We start from the raw sequence: 17,766 nt of genomic DNA, 5'->3' as shown, positions 1-17,766 counted from the left end.
GATTAGATTCTTCAGGTTCTGCAGCTAAGGAGATTATTTTAAGAAATAATACTCAACACAAGTAAAATGCTCTGCTGAAGGAATGAGACACTTCGAGTGGATAAAATGAGTGAAGTCAGTTAAATATTTTCAGCTATAATTCTTTGCAGTGCAGCAGAATGTTCAGCCTTGACTGAGTGGACAAAAAACACGACAGACCACATTTGCATTTTAATCTGTGGGTTTGCTCTCCAAGCAAACTCTTCTGTTTATTAAAGACTTTTTGTTTTCGGTTATATAAAAATGGGGTTTAGAAAACATTAACTACACTAATCACTGTGTGGGCATCAACAGTTCTGCTATCAGACACATACAGACTGACCCCAGGTGAGTCCCCAACACTGCTGCTTCACAGACTGATTTACAAGAACCACCTTCACCGGAAAGGTCACGACACGGCAACACACAGTCATACAGAAGATCAGAGAAACGTTACTGGAGCATAAGATGCGGCGAGACGCTCGGAGGGACAGCGGGTATGAGGAGAGCGTGAAGAAGAGGAGAAGCTGGAGTGGCAGTGCAGAAACATCTGTATGCAAAATCAAACACAGTCGCTAATCTCCGACACACGAGATATTAAAGACGGTGATACAAAAACATGATGGTGTGCGTTCCTGTACATCCGCGGAGCAGCACACGCCGAGCCGTGAGGTCAGAATATTTACAGAAGTGAGATTAAAAAGCGCAAGCTTTTACAGTACGACCGGCAATCAAGCCTTCCGCTGGACATCGGCCTTCCTGCAGGTTTCGCATCCAAACCCAACCTCACACTGCAAGAACTGACATCTTAGCAAGTGAAATGATCTCAAATGTCGTTAATATATCTAATATTTCTCATTATGAGACTGCTGTAAGATTATGTAACTGACTTCTAGACATTTTTATCTGATTTCAGTAATTGTATGTCGTGAAAGAGGCAGATCATTTCCTGTTTTGAGAAATAACAAAGATAATTTTGCTCATTTCAAACAAGCAAAATCACATTTTCATAAGACACAATTACTTAAAACAAGTAAGAAATGTCTAAAAATATGTTAAATAAATCATAATATTCTTACAACAGTACCGTAATGAGAAATGTAATTTAAGATGTTTTGACTTGATAAGGTATTTTTTGTTCGCGGGTATTTGTCCACACAAGCACTGCTTTTAAAAACATCTCCGTCCACATAAAGACACAAAAACATGCCGTAAGCAGCTCGACTCCACGACAGCAGAGGCATCCTTCACAGGCGGGAACTGTCTCGCGATTCTTCTGCAACAAACACTTCATTTTCAAAGTTCTTGGACCAGCTAGATGTCCAAAGACGCGCCGGGGTTCATGTCGTGAGTGTGCTGGATAAAGCAGTGATCTCTGTAGCATAACTGCGCTCTGGAATGATGCAGCTTTTAAACTTCAAAATAAAACCAGATTAGTTTGAAATACTTTTTACAGAGTTTCTGATCTTTTTATAAATCCTCTCCTTTTTTGTGTCTCCAATGACCGAGACAATTTTCCTTGTCATAACCGTAGCTCTTGTTCCCAGTTTGTGAAATGTTAATTTTACACCCCTCAAACTTTGAAAACACATATTAGACAATTCATAACTTGTAGATCCAGTCATTTCAATTAACTAATAATCAAGCTACCCTTTATTAATCACCTCTGCAACCTAACCCACCTGTGCAATGCAACACACACTAGGGGGCAGTGAGCACACTTGCCGGAGTGGTGGGCAGCCCTATCCACTGAGCAGTAGGGGGTTAGGCGTCTTGCTCAAGGGCACTTCAGTCACAGACTGCTGGGCGCAGGGAATCGAACCAGCAACCTCCCGGTCACAGGGCCAGTTCCCTAACCTCTGCTGTTGCTTTCATCATGTGTCCTTGTCCTCTATTACATGCTGGTAAAACTTCATGAGCCCAATGTACCAGAATACTTAAACACTTTATTTCCTGATGGTATAAACGAGGATCTTAATCTCTTGATCTCATCTATAACAAAGACTGTTTTTGATGAATGCATTATTTTTATTTTAAACAATGTATTATTTAAAAGGCTTCTGATGTTTTTGATGTATTTGATTTCTGTATACTGAATATATCTATTCATATATGCACAGGTGAGGGCAGTTTGAGTGAGAGAGCTGCTTCAGGACCACTGTTTGCTCAGTTTGTGTCTGTATTTGTGGACTTAATTTAACGGAATAACTATAAATCTATGTTTTTGTTAGACTTGTCTGACTTTTCAACCGTGTGCAGGCAAAACTACATAACTATTCCATTTAATTCTGACTGTTTATGGAGCACAACTATTGTTCTTAATTAGAATAAAAAAAAAAAGCACATTATTCTTACGTTATCTTGATATTACAAGTTCTTTGAACTCAAAATTTCAACTTAACCTGCTTACTTACTTTTTCAAGTTTAAAAGCTGCGTATTTTTACAGTGTATGTTTATGTGTAAACAGGTAACAAGTCCTGTTAGGAATGGTATTAAACCAGTTAAACCAGTGTTTTGGCTCCACAAAATCGCTTCATGTAAAAAAAGAAAGCACACACTCTGACGACAAACTTGACATAACAAGCCAAAAACGCGATTTTCGACACCACGACACTGAAAACAGAGTTTCTGAACATCTTCATCCTGGAAGGAGTTTGTTTTCAGTGACTAAAATGCAGTTTGTGTGGACAAAAGGCCAAAACACAGAGAAAAAGGCCTCAGACGCCAGCTGTGATTTATGCTGCATTCACATGTTGCTGGTAGATGGACGACGGCAAACCGTATATTCCATTATTTTCAATAGAAACTTCTGCCAGCGCCAGCTGTAAGTAGTGTATGACGTCGAGAGCTCAACTTCTGCCGTCGACAGCAGTGAAACAAATCAGGCTTTTCTGGGGGCCACAGATGCCAAACATCTCATTGTTGAATTCCAGACGAGCCCAGCATTACACATTAAAGTAAAAGGGTTTAGAGCGCCCCCTGTCTTTATCCAGCCATTTACACCAGTAATGCTGTGAACACACCAACGCTTGCATGGTCTCATGCCGCCGTCAGTCGTGCATCAGAATTTCTTTCAATGTAAACGTGTGAATGCAGCATTACACGTCACCTAATTTGGACAAGAACCGCCCACCTTGTCAGGATGAGGCCCGACATTCAAACCAATCACAGCCTGTTTCGGCGCAGCGAAGGCCAAATCTCTCCGACGTACACAGCTGTACGCAGTAGTTTGCTGCACCCTGGACAAACTACACATTATGTTGATTTTTAAATGATTCTCTACAGAAAACAAACCTAAACCTGACACTTTACTGCACAATTTCCATTTATTCACAGAGTTAAACAAGTTATAAAATAAATAAATAAAACAAAACCATAACATGTTCTTAGCCCACGTTTTTATTTTTTCCAGTGCTTTAAATTTTGCAAATAAACAGTAATTGTGCATTTAAATGTGTTCTCTGTAGAGGACGTGTTGTTGCTTTTTACCTATACTTTTGAATATGGTTCTTGAAGGGTTCTTTAGTAAAGGGAACGGGTCTATTTAGAACCCACTGGTTAAATGGCTCTTCAGACTGATTGTGTTGTCTATGGCTACATAGCACCAAAGAGGGTTCTGATGTTGTTATGATGTCAAACTTATAATAATACAAGAACCCTCTTTGGTGCTATATAGAACACATTCTCCATCAATCTGAAGAACAATTTCAACACGCAAAGAACCAGTTCAGTCTCAGATGGTTCTACAAAGATCTCATGGTTCTAAAAGAATCATAAGTACCCTTAAAGAACCATCTTTTTCAAAACCACGTCATTTGACCGAAACTTTTGCACACGTTGCTCTGAAAGGCTTATTTGTTGACAATCACAGGCGGCTGTTTGGTTTTGCTGATTGGCATTCAGCCAGACCGAACGACAGAAATGTTGCACGGAAGTGCGACTACACTTCTGTGCAGGCAGCCAATCAGAATGCAGCTGATAGACCAGTTGAAATTAGGTTGGGGCTGAACCGTAAACCCTGCAGGAAGGTAAATATCCAGGATCAGGATTGGTTCCCGCTTACAGTACGAGGTGTGGCCCGTTTGCACTAACTTGGGGTGTAAAACGGCATCGATGCGTCAGGCATTCGATTTGAAACTGGCAGTTTGACGTTGTTAGAAACGATTACGGCCTGTGAGAATAATACTCAGTAAAATCAGCACCTCCTTTTGGGCCAAAATGAAATTCTCTGGCTATTTTTCAAATGTAAACATCCAACAAACAGGTTGATCTATTGTTTTTATTGTCTATACACCACTCGAGCGGAGGCGTCAATCCGAGTTCCTTCCAGGACACAGCTCCTCAGAGTTCAGCGTTCCTCCTCATTAAACACTCCCGATCGAACTCACCAGCTAGCAAGGCCTTCATGAGCTGAACTCAGTGCCGGAGTGGGCAATCCGGAGAGTCTGGAGAATTCCTGGTGGGCCAGAAACAGTTTTGGGTCGGTTACTAATATAAACCTGTTACTTAACTGTAAAGACAACAACAATATCTACACTTCTAAACAATGGTTCTTTAAAGGTTCCTTAGTAACACTTGAAGAACCATTTGATTGCTTAAAGGGTTCTTTAGTTCTGTTTGTAAGGCATGTAATGCATTCTCCATCAATTTGAAGATCATTTCATTTCACCTGGCAAAGAACCATGTAAAAGCATGCAAATGGTTCTAATTAGAACTCATGGCTACAAAGAGAACTAAAGAACTCTTAATGAACCAAATTTTTAAATAATTTTATTTGTAATAATGTTTGGAATTGCTAATTGCATGAGTGAGTAAAGGGTCAGTCTAATAGTCAGGAGAGATTAATCTGTTCGGTGCGGTGTTTACAATCTAGAGCAATGTTCCAATGTATGTTTAAGGGTTCTCTGTATCGTGAAAGTGTTCTTTAGATTGATGGAGAATGTACAGTAGAGGGATCTACATCATTTCCAACAAAGTTGGGATGCTGTGCAAAATGTCAATAAAAAAAATGCAATGATGTGCAAATCCCTGTATTTCACTGAAAACAGAACGAAGACAACCAGTCAAATGTTGAAACTGAGAAATTTGAATTTGATGCCAACAACACGTTTCTAAACAGTTGGGACGGGGGAACAAAAGGCTGGTAAAGTTGTGTGATGCTAATAAAACACCTGGTGGTTGATTGACAGCAGGTGAGTAACATGACTGGGTATAAAGACCGTCTCAGAGAGGCGGAGTCTTTCAGAAGTAAAGAGGAGGAGGGTCACCACTCTGTGAAAGACTGGACCATCAAATAGAGCAACAACTCAAGAAGAACGTTCCTCAACATAAACCAGCAAAGAGCTTCTGCTTTCCATCGTCTACGGTGCAGAACATCATTAAAGACTCAGAGAATCTGGAGAAATCTCTGTCTGTGAGGGACGAGGCTGAACACCAGTATCTGCTGGCCGTGATCTTTGGGCCCTCAGGCAGCACTGCATTAAAAACAGACATGATTCTGTAGTGGAAATCACTGCATGGGCTCAGAAACACTTCTGAAAACCACTGTCTGTGAACACAGTTCATCACTGCATCCACAAACGCTGTTAAACTCTAAAACACAAAGAAGAACCCAAATATAAACAGGATCCAGAAACGCTGCCACCTTCTCTGGGCCGGAGCTCATTTAAAATGGACTGAGGGGAAGTGGAAAAGTGTCCGGTGGTCCGACGGATCAACATTTGAAATTCTTTTGGGAAATCATGGACACTGTGTCCTCTGGGCTGAAGACCAGTCTTTTTCAGGGAATGACGAATCACATTTTGTTTGTATTACAGCAGCATGGCTCCATAATAAAAGAGTCCAGGTGCTAAACTGACCTGGTACATTATGAACAAAAAATACGATGAAGCAGATGTGATGATCTGATGATCAGCTGATCTGATGTCGAACTGACGATCAGCTGAAATCCTGCATCAAACAAGAACAGAAGACATTTCACTGTCAGAGCTGCAGCAGCGTCTCCTCAGTTCCCAAACGCTGACAGAGCTGTTAAAGAAGAGGTGGTGGAACACAGCGGTGAACAGACCCGTCCCGACTTTTTTGGAACGTATTGTTGGCATCAAACTCGAAATGGGCAAATATTTTTCAAAAATCAATGAAATTTCTCAGTTTCAACATTTCATTTGTTGTCTTTGTAGTATTTTAATTACACACAGGATTTACCTGATTTGCATATCATTGCATTCTATTTTTATTTACATTTTGCACAGCATCCCAACCTTTTTTGAAATTGGTTTGTATATAGAACCTTTCTGAAAAGAGAATCGAACAGAAGAACCTTTTTCTGGTCCTAGAGTTTTACCTCTAGTTAGGCATCGACAGGCTTGTTTCAAACGACATCTGAAAAGACTTCAGAAATCTTGTATGTAGCTTAGAAAATATAGTTAGAATTAGAGGCGGACTTTCTAATCTGTAAACAAGTCCCACTCCGGTGTTAGAGGAGGGAAAACGCTGGTCTGCAGAGCTGTAGCCTGGAAGGAACCGAGCTTGACGCCACTGCATTACTGCAGAAATAGTTCACATTTGTGTTTTCAACGTATTGTTTTTAAAAAAAGTTATTCTGAATCATAATCAAACGATCAAACCATCGTTAAATATGAACCATTCCATGATGCACTCAGTAGATTCCTAAATCATCGTAATCGAATCAAATCGGCATGAAATCTGAGATTTGCACCCCCAGTTTTCAGTGCATTTAATGAGCAAATCTGAATTGTACAGAAATAATCTTATTGGGGTGAAGCTTCAGATTTCACACTGCAAACAATTATATTCTGGCAGGTGAAAGCCTCTTAAATCCCGTCATATTTGAAGGTCATTTTGAGATGGTTGTACAGAACACAAGAGTGTGTCATCGCAAGGAACATCCCGGCTGTGATTCGGTCGCAGTAAATCATTACAGCCGTGATCTTATTCACCGTAACTCACGACCTCCAATGTTCTCCTGCTTTTATTTCTCATTCGATTTTTTTAAAACTATCCTAATTTGATTTTTAATTGAATGATTTTCTCTTTTAAATCTACAGTTTTAATTATGTTTTTAATTTCTGTATTTTCTCATTTGTAAAGCACTTTGAATGACAGCAGTGCATGAAAAGTGCTGTATAAATAAACTTTCCTTGCCTTTATAAAACAATTTCGGCAAAATCAAGGCCCATCAGATAATCTTTAATATTCCTTCCACCAAAAAAACAGTCCTTTTATGACCCATAAAACTGTGTGAATATCAGGTTCAGCTTTCCAGATGAAGCTAAATGTGCTTTTGCTCCAGTCAGTCCGCAAAGCGTTTCCGCCCGGCTTGTTTGCTGAATTGTATTCTGTTGGTTTCAGGCTGATTCCTCTGAAAAGCTCGTTTAGGACAAACGACAGGTTCTGAATATATAGAACTGCGATTACTCTCCTCTGTAGAATCTGACCAGGTCAAATATTAAATCTTATTAAATCTTAAAGAAGTTATCTAATGTGTCCGTCTTCTGTTTTTAGTGTGTAGAAACTCAGTCACGGTTCACTTTGCTAAGCAACTCTTGTTGAAAGAGCTCATTTCAACCAATCAGATCTGTTTTTCACTTGTTTTTAAGTCAGTTAATCTTGATGAACTGTCTTATTCTATCAGCAGATCATGTTTTTTGTTTTAAGTGATGATGTTCAAAACATGCAACATTTTCCACCAACACAACTGGACAATTTCTCAAGAATTAAAAAGAAAGTAAAAATGAGTTAAATAGCCTTACAACATTCTTACCACCATCTCAACATGAAAAGACAGGTATTTTAGGTTTATAGGATGATTTCACCCACCACAATACCATTTTTGAATTGATGCAAAAAATCTTAGCTAATGAAAACATCTTAAACGTGCCTAATATATCTGATATTTCCATCAGCAGATCATTTTGTTTGTTTTAAGTATTATTTCAATAAAAAAGAAATGATCTGCCAGGGGAATAAGACACTTTTTTGCTAGACAAACTACGTAAAATGAGTAAAAATGTGTAGAAACAGGCGGAATTATCATATAATATTCCTACAACAGTCTCACAATGAGAAATATTAGATATATTAACTACATTTAAGATGTTTTCACTCGCTAAGACATCATTTTTTCAGTGTAAAGCATCATCGCAGAATGGTTGTGAGGTCAGAGACCGACACCCCTAGCACGAAAACACGTGGGTACACGCAGTTGGCACAATGTACTCCTTCCTCCGGCGCTCAGCAGTGCGACCCCGCGGCCGTGTAGTTGGACATCTCCCTGCGGATGGTGCTGAAGGGCGACAGCTCCAGCTCGGTGGTGCACTCATGCTCGTTGTCGTCGCTGGCCGCGGCCGAGGAGCGTCCGGCCAGGCCGCACGACTCGCCGCCGCCGCAACAGCAGCAGCAGCACTCCAAGAAGGCGCGGCCGAAGGGCCGGCACAGGCAGAGCAGCAGGACGGGCGTGACGGCGGCCCGGAGGAAGAGCAGCAGTTGGCTGATGAGGTGCAACAGGGCCATGGTGGCGGGGGGCACTCCGGCGGCCATGTAGGCCGAGGCCATGTTGCACACGTTCTCGGGCACCACGCAGGCACCATAGACGATGGCCAGCGCCACCACCGTGCAGTTCATCTGGCTCTCCAGGCGGATCTGCTTCTTGTTGCCGCGGGCGCAGCCCCTCTCTGCCCGCCGGATGCGACGCGCCGTGGCCAGCGAGCTGCCAATGGTGAAGAGCGTGGGCAGGCAGAAGTAGCAGCCGAAGCACCACCAAAGACGCGCGCCCTCGTAGGTCAGACCCAGGACGTAGAGCGTGTCTGGCAGCGTGGAGGAGATGCGCACCACGCAGCGCTGCTCCTCAGACGGTTCCTCCGACCCGCCACCGTTCTCCGCCACCAGCTGCCGGATCAGGAGCTCGGGCAGCGCCAGGAGCAGCGCCCCGATCCAGATCACGGCCAGCTTGGCCGCCGTGGACGTGCAGTTCTCGATCATCTCGTAGTACATCTGCACGTTGGTGGCAGCGCGAAAGCGGTCAATGCAGAGGGCGCACAGGGTGAAGGTGGTCACGCCCAGAGAGGCCACCTGGAGAAAGAAGAAGAAGATGAAGATGAAGACGACGATGAAGTTCAGATTCAGTCACAGTAGAAATGGAAGGTTCATGAAGGTTCTCAGCATAGGACGGCTGGTCTGTACACTTAACACCCACAGGACGCTGCCCACAGGACGCTGCCCACAGGACGCTGTTGGCTGGACATTGTTGGTTGGTGGACGATTCTCAGTCCAGCAGCGACACTGAGGTGTTTAAAAACTCCAGCAGCACTGCTGTGTCTGATCCACTCATACCAGCACAACACACACTAGCACACCACCACCCCGTCAGTGTTACTGCAATGCTGAGAATCAAATACGAAGATGTCTTGGCTGATTACATTTGTGCTGAATTCGCTCTGCACCAATTTTCTCCGCCTGGACCCACAGCTGAACTGTAGTTCAACAGCTGGAAACACTTCGATGTCAACAAGTTTGCGGATCATGAAAGGTCTGCAGCCTGTTTATGCTTCGGTATGTTGAAACGTCAAAATTAGCCGAGGCCCTGCTTAATCTCGCCTCGCCATTAAAATCAGACATCCTCCAGCAGCCCAGCTAAAGGCACGTAAACACTCGCTTCCTGCTCAGACACTGGAGTTATGATGCATAACAGGCGCCCCGTTCGGCATGCGGGTCCCGGTGGGCCGACGCTACAACCCTCTAAAAACACGAGCGGCAAAGTGTTTGTCTTCGTTTCAGTAATTACAGGGCAATCAGGCACATCGACATCAAGGAGGAGGAGACACTTAGGGGAAATACGTGCATTGTATTTTGCGTCAGTGGGCCTGTGCCAAACCGCACCGGCCCACCTCTTTCATCTGTAAAGGCGGCCAAAGTGCTGGCGAAAAGCTCACAAACGCACCTCATCCATTAAGCTTCATCACGTCCATTAAGACGCAGTAATGGCCTGGCATTAATTCATTAGGTGTGAACTTGATTGGTGCTCCATTAGCAGATTTTTTTTGGTCCCCAAGGTTGTACATCAATTTTCACACCGCGTGATGAGTATCTGCTCGCCGTCTGCTCATATAATCATATTCACTGGGTTATGAAATATTACTACAGCGCTCCTGAGCTGAAACGACGTTCAGCCCCGGGTCTGCTCCTTGATCCCTGCTCCGAACGCTCTCATACACAGGCAGAAACACTCTGAATATTTCATAACACGAGTGCTACGTTAAAGCAGCGCTAAACACACTCAAACTTTCAGGGGAACGCCTTTCATCTGCAGTTGTTTCTACTAAAATGTAGATCACAGTTAAGCAAGGTTAAAAGCCTGAGCTCTGCGGTTAATGGCCTTGTCTCAAACTGTCTCGCCGAGCGGCGCCTCCAAAAATACCGGTTTACCCATTCGTGACTGCTGTTCTTCCTTCCATTTGTTCTTTTCCCATCCCTCTGTTCTTCCATAAACTGATTTCCCGTTGTACAACGCTGGCCAAACCTCAGCTCCACACCACTGACCCTCCTGTTGATGCTGCTGCCACGCAGACTCGAACTAATTAATCAAAGCCACTGCTTAACCTGCTTTTCCTCTTCTGTATTTTAGTATTTTATACCGATGTTAACACCTTGTTCTCTGTTCATATCCAGAGGAGGGCGGGTTCCCCTTTTGAGTCTTGGTCCCTCTTAAGGTTTCTTCCTCTTGCTCTTGCCTCTATCGAACTGGTGATGCTCACGGGGGTTCGGACACGGATCGTTCTGTAAAGCTGCTCTGCGACTATATAAATACTGTAAACCTGGACTTGACTAAAGTGACCCTGTTTAATTTGGATTAGTTAACTATAAATTTACCAACTATATCATCAAAGGTATGTGGTAATCGATGTGGTCTGTGGTAAGTAGGCTGTAATTGAGGTCAGGTGTTTCAGCCACACTCATTACTAACAGGTGTATAAAATCAAGCACATAGCCATGCAGTCTCCATAGACAAACACTGGTGGTAGAGGGTCGATGTGAAGAGCTCAGAGACTTTAAACATGGCATTGTCATAGGATGCCACCTCTGACACAAGTCAGTGTGTGAAATTTCTGTCCTGCTAGATCTGCCCCAGACAACTGTCAGTGTTGTTATTATGAAATGGAAGCATCTAGTTACATTACTACAGAGTTCCAAGCTGCCTCTAGAAGCATCATCGGTACAGGAACTGGGCATCAGGACCTTCATGAAATGGGTTTCTATGGCTGAGCAGCTGCACAGAAGCCTAAGATCACTATGCGCAATGCCAAGTGTCGGCTGGAGGGGTGTAAAGCACCACCACTGCTCTGGAGCAGTGGAAACGTGACAAGTCACGCTTTAGTATAGACGATATGTGCCACTATTGCAGGTCTTGTTTTAGTATATTTTACTGTTTGAAAACGTTTTGTTTCCTTCTTTTTATTAAGTCTTCACTGATTTTTATGAGACAACCAACATGTCATCACCGGCCCACTGAAGACCCCTCAGTAAAGGCCCGAGGACCCCAAAGGGCGCTTCACGGCTCAATTGTGGGGAAACCTTGTTCTGTAGTATGTGTGCTGCATCTGGACAGTAGTATCATCTCATGCAGAGACGAACACAGCAGTGTTACCAGTGTGTCCTCACGGATATAAGATCCTATTCAAGTGAAATTATCTTAAAACAAGTTGATATACCTAATATTTCTCATTCTTGATTGTTAATTGTTATCCCTGTTTAAGTCAAAGTATCCCACTGTATTGGCAGATAACATAACATCTGCTCGTTGTAAGAATTATTCTTGAATTTTCGGCCAATATAAAGATTTTCACGCTCTAAAATCACTTAAAAGAAGGAAAAAACCCATTGAAAAAATGTTAAGAATTTTATCCAATCTCACAATGACAATGTATGATAATATATTCGATATATAACCTAGATTTCAGGTAATTTCTCTTGCCAGGGTGTCATTTTTGGCAGGGCTCATGCTAGTTATGGCCATAGTGGGCGATCTTTGGTGACCCCTCACTGCCTTACACATCCAGTCTCTACTGTCAGTGGTATTTAGGGGCCGTACAGGTTTCCTAGCAGCAGGTGATGAGCCTCTCTCCATTATTGGCTTTAATAATGCTCCATTAAACCCCTGATTAAGAGCTCCTTCAGCCTGACAGAGGCAGCGGTTATTAATCTGCCTTTAGCGGCCGCTCTGAGGCAGGGTGGCCTGGGGTGGCTATGGTGGGGCAGAGAGGGATGGCTATAGCTCTTGTCTGTTGACAAATGGGATTACAGTAAGGAAGCGCATGAGTGGGCTCCAGACAAAGGCCATTACTGTTATGATGTTTTATATGAAGCAGACTGATGCATAAATCCTCCTGATAAAGGGCTTCGCTGTGGGAGCCAACGGCCAGCAAGATATACGAGGAATAAATCTGCGGCTGTGTCGTAAAGTGGATTTAGATCCAAACCTTCTCTGAGTTTATACACGGCTGGACAACCTGATTTGTCTTGGCTGTTGGTGAAGAGGCTGGGTTTCAACCTCAAGCTCTCCCTTCATTACATCAATTGCAGGTGCGACCGAAAGCCATGGTTGGATTTACAGCACTGTTCCGTCCCTCGCCTGTTCAAATGATATTATTTTGTGTGCAGGAATGAAAGTACAGCATTACAATCCGCCTCTGTGACTGTTTACAATATAAATTCGCCTGATTACACTGTCAATCCATCGTAAATACTACTGACAATAGTACTGTGGTTAGATTGTTTCACTTATTTCTAGACATTTTTACTTTTTTTAAGTAACTGTATCACATGAAAGTGTCTTATCCTATTGGCAACTCATTTTACCTCTTTTAAGCAGCATTTCCTTAAAATTTGCAAAATTAGCTTCAATATTTCCCAAAGCAAGAACAATACAGTTTTATAAGAACATTATTAAAACAAGTAAGAACTAAAACCAGGTGAAATAAACTTATTAATAATAGTCTTACAACTGCCTTACAATGAGAAATATTTTTGACCACCTCCTTGTTTCTACACTCACTGTCCATCTTATCAGCTCCACTGACCGTATAGCTGCACTCTGTAGTTCTACAGTTACAGACTGGAGTCCATCTGTTTCTCTGATACTCTGTTACCCTGTTCTTCAGTGGTCAGGACCCCCATGGACCCTCACAGAGCAGGTACTGTTTGGGTGGTTCTCAGCACTGCAGTAACACTGACGTGGTGGTGTCATGTACGAACCTGGCAGCCTAAACAGTTTATGGATTGTGTGCATGGAAAAACATAAAGTGAGCTTCTCCCCTAAAATATGTCAAATCTAGTGTTATTGGGAGAATCGCTTTAACAGCAGCAGCAGCCCTAGCAGCTATACACAGACGCAGGCCTCAAACACGAAGGTGAAATCATATTTACCAACACAATAACACTATTTCAGCTCTCAGGATCTCTGGGAGAATACACAGTGCATAATGAACCTCGGTGTGCCCACAGTATGCACTCACAGTCCATCTTAATGTTCCCTGAATTAGATCTTTTTTAGCGGGAGCAGAATTACACCCCTGTAGAATGTTTGGTGGAAAACAACTTCGCTTATTAATGATTGTGCTTTGTACAGCACTGGTATCAATAACAGTATTGATGTCTGTTTACCTTCTTCTTCTTATGCTTATTTTTCTGCTGGCTATTTGCCAATCAACTCGCCCCACAGCGTTCGAGATATCTGCACCGAATAAAAAAGCTTCTATGCAGCTTTATGACTGGGTGTACAGTTTCCATGTAGCAATTGTTTAAAGTCTGATTTTTTCCCATAGGAATGCAGGTGGGTGGTCAAACGCTTGTGCACCGCAATAGAATTGCACTAGCAATAACTTTGCCATACTGTTTCAGGTGGTTGCTAACACCTAGAGACACCCTAGTAACCATATAGCAATGGCCTAAGACACCACAGCCTTGGTAAATTGTATTGCACACCTACCAGCACCATAGCAACCACCTTCTCACTGTAACCACTAAGTGAGAACTTACTAACGTACTTTAGCACAGCTGTGAATTCCCCCAAAAACTCTTCAAGAACAGAATGTATGGCCCTCGGAGAATAGGACCCTGAAACACAGGGCCCTTCAAATACAGAACCCTGGGAATGTGTGGCCCTCGGAGAATAGGACCCTGAAACACAGGGCCCTTCAAATACAGAACCCTGGGAATGTATGGCCCTCGGAGAATAGGACCCTGAAACACAGGGCCCTTCAAATACAGAACCCTGGGAATGTGTGGCCCTCGGAGAATAGGACCCTGAAACACAGGGCCCTTCAAAAACAGAACCCTGGGAACGTATGGCCCTGGGAAAATAGGACCCTGGAAACACAGGGCCCTTTAAAAACAGAACCCTGGGAACGTATGGCCCTGGGAGAATAGGACCATGAAACACAGGGCCCTTCAAAAACAGAACCCTGGGAACGTATGGCCCTTCAAAAACAGAACCCTGGGAACGTATGGCCCTGGAAAAATAGGACCATGAAACACAGGGCCCTTCAAAAACAGAACTCTGGGAACGTATGGCCCTGGGAGAATAGGACCATGAAACACAGGGCCCTTCAAAAACAGAACCCTGGGAACGTATGACCCTGGAAAAATAGGACCATGAAACACAGGGCCCTTTAAAAACAGAACCCTGGGAACATATGGCCCTGGAAAAATAGGACCATGAAACACAGGGCCCTTCAAAAACAGAACCCTGGGAACGTATGGCCCTGGAAAAATAGGACCATGAAACACAGGGCCCTTCAAAAACAGAACTCTGGGAACGTATGGCCCTGGGAGAATAGGACCATGAAACACAGGGCCCTTCAAAAACAGAACCCTGGGAACGTATGACCCTGGAAAAATAGGACCATGAAACACAGGGCCCTTTAAAAACAGAACCCTGGGAACATATGGCCCTGGAAAAATAGGACCATGAAACACAGGGCCCTTCAAAAACAGAACCCTGGGAACGTATGGCCCTGGAAAAATAGGACCATGAAACACAGGGCCCTTCAAAAACAGAACCCTGGGAACGTATGTCCCTGGGAGAATAGGACCATGAAACACAGGGCCCTTCAAAAACAGAACCCTGGGAACGTATGGCCCTGGGAGAATAGGACCCTGGAAACACAGGGCCCTTCAAAAACAGAACCCTGGGAACGTATGGCCCTGGGAGAATAGGACCCTGGAAACACAGGGCCCTTCAAAAACAGAACCCTGCGAATGTATGGCCCTGGCAGAATAGATCCCTGGAAACACAGGGCTGTTTGAAAATAGAACCCTGGGAACGTATGGCAATGGAAAAAATAGTACCCCTGAAAAAAATATGACTCTGGGAACATACAGACCTGGGTAAATAGAACCTTAGGAACATTGAACCCTGGTAACATAGGGCCTTGGGAACATATAACCCTGTAAACATAAGGCCCTGGGAAAATAGAACCCTGGCGAAATAGGGCCCTGGGAACATGGGACTTTGGGAACATTGGAAATATAGGGCACTGGAATCATGACAGTGGAAACAAATAAACCTGGTAATACAGAGACCTGGGAAAACGAACCCCTGGTAACGTGGAACCTTGGGAATATAGAACCCTGGGCACATAGGTTGGCTCCTTTCTGCAGCCTTCAGTTTTAAATGCAGTGCAGTCCTCGCTCCTTGCCTGGAATGCGGGCATGTCAGGCCTTGATCGCTGAATTTCGCTGTGAACTGTGTAACCTCAAGTTGAGTGTAAGTGCTGGTTGATACACCGGTTCAGTCCCAGCTGACAAAACACCCGAGGCGTCTCATCCTTCCTTGCTGCCTGATTTGTCACACATAAAACTTTCATACAGAACCGGAGTTCTGGTAGGAAGCTGTATTTTAAACCAACTTAGTCGCCAAAGAAGTTTGGCATGAGCTGCGTTTGGCCGTGCGAGAAGTGCACTGATCCAAAACTGAACCCCCCTCCAGCCCACAAGCTGTCTGCACGAGGGGAGAAGAGAGAGGATGTGTATGAGAGCTGATGTGAGTGCCAGGTTTAATCTAATCTGCAGGGACGCTCTGCTCTGTGAACACCGTGACTCACTCAGTCTGTTCTGGCAGCTCCTCTTCTGGTCTCAGATAAATGACCACGTGCTGCTTTCTCAAGCTGCACTTGACCAAGTCTCGGTCAGTGGCAGGGGTGGGCTCTAGAGCCCCTGAGCATGAGCAGCCTTGCACTGAGCTGTCTTCTCATCGGGGAGACCCGGGGACTGGCCTGAAGTATGCTTCGGTCAATATGCATTTAGATTTGACACTTCAAAAGTTTAAAACACCGAAGCAAACTTTTTAGGCCCCATAAGAAACTCCTTCTCTTAGGAGCCCTAGTCGGTCGGATCCCAACTGCCTATGGAAGTAAAGTCATTGGTATTAACCCTGTGGGATCCACGAAAGCACTTGTGCACCATATTCTATGAATCTATACACTGTTAGAAATGAAGGTTCTGTGCAAGAACATTTTTCATTCATCAAGGTACAAACAGTGTAAATGTTCCCTCAAAGGTTCTACAGTGGTTCTAAGGTCTGATTGTGAACTTTAAATCAGGTTCTCCAGGTGAAAAGTTGGTATTTGTTCCTTTTCATAACCGAATGTTTTAAAACAGAGCAGTAGAATAAAAGCCTGGAGGCGAGGCGAGGCGGGGTGTGTGGAGTCAGTCCAGCTTAGAACAGATCATTTCAGTGGATTAAGGTTCAGTTATGTTGCCTGACTAAAGGCACTGAGATGGAGCCTTGACGGTTCCACCCTAGTGACACCAAAATCCAGTTCAAAATCTCATCACGGGATCATATGAGACTCGCATCCGGAGTTATGAGCCTGTGAAGAGTGGCTGAGATACACGTCATCTGCCTCTCACCGTGTGGAGCTGCTGGATTCGTGTGTCCGTCTACATTCTGAGTAAAACTGACCGATGGACACTCAGGAGATCACTAAGGACTGACCGTCACGCCGGAAACCCTTCATTCTTCATTCAGTCCACATCGGAGACTCGTGTGAAACGGCGTCAGAGAGTTTCCAGCTGCTGAAGCTGCTGCAGTGGGTTTGGAAAGTAGTTTAGATATGAAACATCTGAGGATCCTGTTCTATGAAGAACCTTTAGAGGAGAGATTAAGACCAAACCAAGAGAATGACCTCTAGGGAAGTAGGGCAGTAGTGTAACATGGCTATTTTATGTAGTTAAACAGGTTCCTGTGGAATGTACTTTAGACCATTGTCTCATTCTCCTACAGCGACACCATCTGTGGGATTTGAGAGTAATCAAACAGATGTTTCTCCAGATTTACCCAGAAAACTGTTTTTGTCGCACAATAGTAATTTTTTCATCATAAGAGCTTTTGATAAGACAAATCAGTGTTACACTGCAGCCACAAAGAACTTACTTTAGGATGGAAAACACAGGTAGCGCTGCACTGCTGCACTGCAAAAAATGGTCTCTTGTCAAGTAGATTTATTGACTGTAAATACAGTAAAAAAACTAACATTTCTCCTGTTTAGTTTTAAATTAAGATTATTTCACATACTAGGCATTTTGTGCTTGTTTTAAGTCATTTTATTAAGTAAAATTGCTTCTTTTAACAAATGTTTTTATTTGTTTGAAACCGGAAACATTTTCTGCCAGTACAGTGAGATAATTTAACTTAATATATTTGCTTAATACAAGAAAAAATCCCTAGAAAT

The 17,766-nt window shown here is 43.5% G+C and overlaps 1 protein-coding gene across 2 annotated transcripts in view; it reads right to left on the bottom strand.

Moving 5' to 3' along the window:
- Positions 1-202: 202 nt before the first annotated feature.
- The window catches only part of gpr37b (G protein-coupled receptor 37b), a 29,230-nt gene continuing 11,666 nt past the window's right edge, over positions 203-17,766 (bottom strand). The window contains exons 2-3 of one of the 2 annotated variants that reach the window (XM_017684882.2): positions 8,238-9,109; positions 203-4,475 (exon numbers count right to left, since the gene is read on the bottom strand). In XM_017684882.2, coding sequence (XP_017540371.2) covers positions 8,273-9,109 — 837 coding nt within the window. In that variant the 3' untranslated portion in view covers positions 203-4,475; positions 8,238-8,272. Of the gene's footprint in view, positions 4,476-7,577; positions 9,110-17,766 lie in introns of those variants that run through there. The other variant, XM_017684881.2, reaches the window with a different exon arrangement.

The sequence above is a fragment of the Pygocentrus nattereri genome, chromosome 1 (assembly GCF_015220715.1).
Source record: "Pygocentrus nattereri isolate fPygNat1 chromosome 1, fPygNat1.pri, whole genome shotgun sequence".
Lineage (NCBI taxonomy): Eukaryota > Metazoa > Chordata > Actinopteri > Characiformes > Serrasalmidae > Pygocentrus > Pygocentrus nattereri.
This window is presented reverse-complemented; position numbering and strand designations above follow the sequence as displayed.